This window comes from Rattus rattus, chromosome 2 (genome assembly GCF_011064425.1).
Source record: "Rattus rattus isolate New Zealand chromosome 2, Rrattus_CSIRO_v1, whole genome shotgun sequence".
Classification (NCBI taxonomy): Eukaryota; Metazoa; Chordata; class Mammalia; order Rodentia; family Muridae; genus Rattus; species Rattus rattus.
The window spans coordinates 11981737-11989233 of record NC_046155.1 but is presented as its reverse complement, the minus strand read 5'-3'; the positions used below and the strand labels follow the sequence as shown (position 1 = coordinate 11989233).

Below are 7497 nucleotides of genomic sequence, written 5' to 3'. Positions count from 1 at the left end.
CCTCTCTCAATTCATGCTTAGGGCATAATATTGCCTCATGATATAGCTTTATTTTCAGAAAGACAGAAGCATAAATTATCTCTGATAATTATCTAGCGTAATTAATCTAGCGTATTAGACCACATGGCTCTATGTGCTGAGGACATTCTTGATTTTTTATATTTCATCCTACCATCTAAATTTTTTTTTAAATTTTAATTTTTACTTCCTGTGCGTTGGTGTTTTGTCTGCATGTATGTCTGTGCGAGGATGTCGGAACCTCTGGAACTGGAGTTATAGACAGTTGTGAGCTGACATGTTAGTGTGAGAATTGAAACTGGATGCTCTGGAAGAGCAGCCAGTGCTCTTAAGTGCCGAGCCATCTCTCCAGGCCCCATCCCACCATTATTTTATTCTTATCATGAGTTGCTTTGTTTGTCTTGAGACAGGATATCCCTGTAGAACTTAATCTGGCTTCCCATTTGCAGTCCTTCTGCTTCTGCCTCCTGAGTACAGCACTCCAGGATTGCACCAGTATGCCTGGTACCTTCATAAGCAGTATTAGCATCCTGGTTCAATTCCACAAGTGCCTTGCTTTAAATAAACCAAGATCTTCTTACCTAGAACTTTTTCAATGCCTTCCTCAGAGCATCTTTTAGTTCCTTGTTCCTCATACTATAGATCAAAGGGTTTAAGATGGGGGTGATGAAAGTGTACACCACAGACACCATTCTGCCCATCTCAGGAGAGTAGCTGGAACTGGGGGATAAATATATAAAACTGGTGCAACCATATTGTAGGAGGACCACTACAATGTGAGAGGAGCAGGTGGAGAAGGCTCGATGGCGCCCTTCAGCAGACCGGATCCGTAAAATGGCCGTGACGATGAAGACATAGGAGATAGAAATCAGAGTTAGGGGGATGCTTAGGACAATGAAGCTGATGATGTACAGGGCCGTCCTATGGACACGCGTGTCTCCACAAGCCAGGCGCAGGACTGCAGGCATGTCACAGTAGAAGTGGTAGATCTCATTGTTGTGGCAGAATGGCAGATGGAAGATTAAAATAGTTAGGGGCAGTGACAGCAGGCATCCCAGCACCAGGGACCCCACCACCATCTCTACACACAAGGACCAGCTCATGATGAGTGTGTATCTCAGAGGGTAGCAGATTGCAACAAACCGGTCGTAAGCCATGACTGCAAGCAGGACACAGTCAGCCCCACCCAAGAAAACAAAGAAAAACATCTGGGTACCACAACCAGTGATGGAAACAGGGGTTTTCCCCATAGAAAGAAGGTTTGCCAAGGCCAGTGGTGCAATGGATGATGTATAGAAGATTTCCAGAACTGCCAAGTTAGCTAGAAAAAAGTACATGGGAGTGTGCAGTGCATGGTTAGTGTGGACAATCACAGCGATTGTAGCATTTCCGCTGAGGCTGGTCAGGTACATCACTAAGAAGGTCACAAAAATCACCATCTGCACCCCAGGGTCAGACGAGAATGGACGAAAGAAGAAATTTACCTTGGCAGTTTTATTTATTGTTTCCATGGGGGATGTACAAGACCTATTGGAAAGAAAAATGATAGCGGCCTCAAGGTATCTATCATTAAATATGATGTCTTCCTAATTCCACCATGCCCTGTTAGAACACCTTTCAAGATAACCGAGCAACTTTATGCATCGTTTATTTTAAAGAAGGCCAGAGAACATATAACCTATACATATGGTCTCCTTGTCTCTCTTTTCTTTCTCTCCAAGAATCAAAGACTGAGAGTGCCTCAGTGGTGCAAGCTTTGATGACGTATGAATGCCAAGCATCCCACAGTTCCAGGTATAGAAGAGCTCCCCGAAGTATGTGCTGAACAAATCAATGAATAAGATCAACGTAAAGCTCAAAGCTGCAAAGTGAAGAAACAGGATAGCTATTCATTCTACGGAACTTGAAATTAAAAAAAAATGTTTGAACTGTAAAAGCAGACATGTGTCATAATTTAGAATGGTTTAGGCTATTGGTATTTTATGATATCATCATATATTCTTGTGTTTTTCAAAACCGAGTCTTTATTGATTCATTTTGCTTTTGCTGTTGTTGAGAAAGGGTCTCCTGTAGCCCTGGCTGGCCTCAGACTCACTATTGAACTGACCCTGATCTTGAACTTCTGTCCTTCTCCCCATCACCTACTGAGTGCTGGCTGGGATTACTGGGGATTACTGGTGTGGACCCCTATGCTCAGTTTTATAGGGTGATGGGGTTTTGGACCTGCTAGACAAGAACTCTACCAAAAAAGTTAAATTCCTACCTCTGCGTCTGCCTTGGTTTTCTTAATGCAATGATCTCTGCCTTTTCTTATATCATTATGTCCTGTACCCAGTTATATTTTTTAGTTTTCCAAAACTGGGGCTGGGGTCCTGAGGTCAGGGGCTCTTTCATATGGCAAATTGTCATTTCTTTTTTGCTGAGCACAGGCATAACGAAACATGCTTTATTAAGCAATTGCACATGTAATCCGTAACATTACTTTGGTAGGCGTGTGTAATCACCAAGCCCATCTACCAGATGAAGACACACGTAGGCTTTAGGAGATAAAGGAAGTCAGTGAATCAGAAAAGAAGTCCCTTCCTTCTTTCTGTCTCTTTCCTACACATGCTTTCTCTGACACTTTGGGTTTCCTTATGCTTTCTCTTGGTCTCCAGTCCCCCCTTGTCATGCTGGCCCTTATCTGCCTTGTGGTTGACCTTCCTTGTTTGCTGACTTTAACTCTAAATAGTACGGCTCTTTTGCTTCCTCTTCTCCATCTTTCTCTTCCTGCTAGCTATTGAGAGTTAAAGTTTGTTGCCCCTGAGATTTTTCTTATAAATCATAATGAAATTGTCCTTGGACTTCCTTCTGATTCTGTTCTTAAATTCTTTTATTAGCAAGACTAAGAACACTGAGAGGTGACCACAAGTTCCTTAGTAACACATGGTAACCCTGAAGGGATCCCCCCATAGAAACTTGTTCCCAGAGGAAAGAACCAGTAACCACACTCTAGAAACTCACTGAGTATTCCCTGGAAAAATCTTCCAAGGGATTATTATCTTCTTTTCTGTTGATGTTGTGGCAGGAAAGTAGCAGGAAAATAAAAACAAAGCCAGTTGACAGAAAAAGACTGGAAGCCCTTCCCCACCCGCACTTCATACAATGAATAATGCAAGTGCAAACTCAAGGAAAACCAGGGACTTAACAAAGGTGGTGGAAACAGGCACTATGTAAATGACATGTAAATGAGGGGTGGGTCCCTGCACTTTAAGAGCTAGTGCCCCCCACCAAGTCGTTCACTAGCTCGCTTCCATTCTCAAGAGTACTTTCCCTTTCTCAATAAACTGTCTTTACATTTACTTCCGAAAGAAAGAAGGAATGCATGAATAAATATATAAGGAATAAAGAAAGAAAAAAAAAAAAAAAGAAAAGAAAGTCTCTTAATTTACAGAACTATGAAATAGGAAAGCCATGATTTGATCAATTTGGTTACACAGCATTTCTGTTTAGCCTTAGGTTATGTTATTCTACCTCATTCTTCACCTGTTAAGTTGCTTTGCTGAGTGACTGACTGTTGTTCAGCCCTAGGAAGAACTAGAAGTGGTCACTGTGGGGAAAATAAGTAAGATAGAGCTAAGGACAAAAATGTTAGGTTACAGTGTTTTTAGACTCAAGGTACTGTCATAACCCAGACTGTGGCTTATCCAATAAGTGCTGCCTTGTCAATGCAGCAGAAAGAACCTCTGTTCTTTTGTCTTCTAATGAGCAGGGAGAAAGCATTTGTCTAAAGGCTATGTTGTTCCCAGGTAGAAGAATAGTGGTTTACTTTATCCTTCCTAAGAGACAGATAGAAATGAAGGAAAGAGTCGTCTGTGAGCTAGGACCTGGTGGCTTGTGCAATGCCGCAAGAATTGTTATTAGGCATAGAGTTTGAAACTCTCCTGGTTGCTGTGACTCTAGTTCAAAGACCAGAACAGTATCTGAAAATTAATGCAAACCATACACAATGGACTACGCAGTTCACTGAGACTCTAGAGATGAGCGGTCTCAGTGGTGCATTCTATCATGTTCTCTTTAACCTCCTTAGGCTCAATTTAGATTAGGCATAAATGTATCTAAATTTCAAAATAGTTGTATTTCAATGATTATATAGTTTTCATTTTCTTGCAAAGTCTAAAGAAAAGAAGACAATTCACTTCACTAAGCAAACAAAACCCCAAGCGTCGAAAGGTTGGTATTACACCCATCTTCATTTCTTTGGGAAGTGCTTCACAGTCATCATTTCCCCTCCTGCATGATGATTATGATAGTGGTGATGTAAAACTGTAAGTTAGTTCATAGATGGAAGCAGAATAATTTAGCATATATGGAAAGCTCTTGCCATTGCAACAAAGAGGCCAAGCAGATACAGCCTTTGAAACATCCAAAATGTTTTTACACAAATTTCTCACCATATGATGGCAAAATACCAAACACTGGTCACTGTGAAAACACACAGCTCTAAATAGAGTTGACATCATTCTTCTCATACACCTTGGGTCGACCCTGAATCCATGCGTTCTTCCTGAGTCGGAATGTGTTATACTCTAGGATCTAAAGTTGTACAAGCTGTGTTCCTGAAAAACTGAGATTGCAGGACCTTTTGGAGATCATTTTTTTAATTTGAAAAATTGGGGGCAATAATTTTTATATCAAAAGAAATATTGGTTATGAATATTTGTGAATATGAATAAGAGAACATGATAGGAGAAAACTGTGTGAATTTGAGAAGATAAAAACCCATAATATTTCAAATAAATGTTTTGTTTCTTCCTCCTTTGTGGATGATCACTAAATTCTTAGGAGTGTAAATAAATTGTCTTGCTGCTGATTAGGACATCTGAATGTAAAGTTTTAGGTGTGTTGATTTAGAACATAGATTGACTGCCACCTGACACAAAGCACAATTCCCTGACATTTTCAAGTCTGGCATTTTTGCTTGAAACAGTTCCTCTCCTATTATTTTTTTTTTTTTAAAAAAAAAACAACCAAAATAGCAAGCAATTTCTTCTGAGACAGACACAACTTAGAAAAACTCCCAAGAGGCCTCTCTGTTTTTTTTTTTTTTTTTTTAAATATTATTATCTCTTGAGATTATATACCAGCATGAACAAAGAACAACAGCTTACAAGTTCTTGGCCCATTTTTTCACCCTTGTACTAGCTGACTAGTGGCTTAGAAATGACAGATGTCTTAGAGTGAGAATTTGTCAGGTTACTTGCTCTCCCTCAACGAAGAAGAGAGTGATTTGTTCAAGATTGGAAAATGGATCAGTTTAAATATTAGTCACTTAAATACAAAATGTCGCTATCTCCTCCAAGGGATCAATGGGACAGCTCCATTAACCAAGCTTCTCTTACTCTGGTTCTCTTTTCTTTTTTTTAAAGATTATATATATATATATATATATATAATATATATATATATATATATGCTGTAGCTGTCTTCAGACACATCAGAAGAGGGCATCAGATCCCATTACAGATGGTTGTGAGCCACCATGTGGTTGCTGGGATTTGAACTCAGCGACCTCTGGAAGAGCAGTCAGTGCTCTTAACCACTGAGCCATCTCTCCAGCCCGGTTCTGTTTTCAATATCTTTGTACACATCCCACCTTGTCAGTTCCTGTCAATTTGATTTGTAGTCAACATTTAATCACAGGGAAAAAAGGATATAATGAACAAAATCCTATTTTACTAAAAATTTCAAAGAAAATTTCAGTGGCTTTAGCTCAATAAAACTGCCTTCTTGATTACATAATACAGTTCTCAATGTTCTTAATGCTGAGTCCCTTTAATCCAGTCCCTCATGTTGTAGTGACCCCAACCATAAGATTATTTTTTGCTGCTACTACTGCTGTAATTTTGCTTCTGTTATGAATAATAATGTAAATATCAGATACACAGGGTATCTGATCTGTCGCCCCTAAAGGGATCACAGCCCATAGGTTGATAACCACTGTTATAATGTAATTCCAGTTGTATGTGTGTGAGATACATATATATGATTGTATATGTTATATACATTTGGGACTGATATTTCTAGGAAAGGTGGAAGAAAATAGACTATAAATGGAATCACATGGGGTGTGTTAGAATTCTGTCTTTATCACCTAACTAGTTTTGTAATCCTGCATGTCAGTTTACCTCATCTCCTCAGACTACTTCACGATAAGACTATTGTTAGGTGCAAATTAAACTGCATCTATGAGAAAAATAATCTAGGACGCCTAGTATCTATTAACTGCTCAGTAGGTGGATACATTTATTGAGTCCTTCATTGTTTGGCCGTGTGTGTGTGTGTGTGTGTGTGTAGCATCTAGAAAGGAAGAGAGTCAAAATTGAACTCATTTACTGACAGCATACTCCTGAAGGCCAACAATGACAGTATATGGGCAACTTAATGTGGTTGACATGATACGTCTACAAGTGAACCATGAAGGTATCACATGAAGCATTCAGGCACACAAAAAAAGTTATTCTGTTATTGCAAAAATGAGTAGCATTTATTGGGTACCTTTTAAGATTTGTTAAGACATTGTTTCACTTAAAATGGCCTTCTAATTTTATGTAACATGTGACTTCATTGTTGATATAATTTAATTTTAAAACTTACTATTACTACTACTATTATTATTTTAAATGTATGGTGTTTTGCCTGCATGAAAACATGTGAAACACATGAATACCTGGTACCACTGAGGGCAGAGGAAGTCAGATTTCTGGAACTGGAGTTAGAGATGGGTCCTCTGGGGGAGTAGTCAGTGCTCGTATCTTCAGTACCTCATAGTTTTTTAAATTAAGAAACTGAGGTTTAAAAGTTTAACTAAGTTGCCTAGTTGGTAAATGACAGGGCAGGAGTTAATGCTTAGATCAACCTGGAATTAAATTGATCCAAGTAAATAAATCAGCAAATCAATGACAGTTCATTGTACAGTGTCGTGGGTGTGGAGCCAGTGACAGCTGTCCTAGACAGGGACAGTCGTTTAATTCTGTCTTGCGGTTTTCTTTTTACTAAGGAACTATGCCACTTTAAAGAGGTGCACCAGCACCCCATCACAGAAGCATGTTGTATACAGACTGGAGAATTGGCTGGACAGTTAAGAGCACTTATGACAGCTCACACATGACAGCTCACAATCATTCTCCAGTCCCATGGGAGCTGATGCCCTCTACTGGCCTCCATGGGCACCGAGTATGCACATTGTGCACATACATTCATGCAGGCAAAACACCTACACACGCGAAAATAATAAAAACAAGTAAATTTTTAAAATCATAGTGATTTTGAATCTCTATTTCCTTTCCACTCATTTTTCATTAACCTACTTATTTTAATATTTATTTTCATAGTTTTGCTAAATCTCGCTGTGTGTGTATACACATTTATTTTATACATTTTGGAGAGGGGGCGGTGATGTCCAGGGAAACACACACACACACACACACACACACACAC

General features: G+C 39.3%; 1 protein-coding gene across 1 annotated transcript; it reads right to left on the bottom strand.

Annotated features, from left to right (window-relative positions):
• Nucleotides 1-599: 599 nt before the first annotated feature.
• Nucleotides 600-1529, bottom strand: LOC116893667 (olfactory receptor 10V1). Its single transcript, XM_032895382.1, has one exon. It carries the CDS (start codon nucleotides 1527-1529, stop codon nucleotides 600-602), a length of 930 nt encoding a protein of 309 aa, XP_032751273.1.
• Between the last annotated feature and the right edge of the window lie 5968 nt (nucleotides 1530-7497).

Excerpts from the sequence above, each read along its gene's own strand:
- LOC116893667 (XM_032895382.1), bottom strand. The coding sequence starts at position 1,529 with ATGGAAACAATAAATAAAACTGCCAAGGTAAATTTCTTCTTTCGTCCA.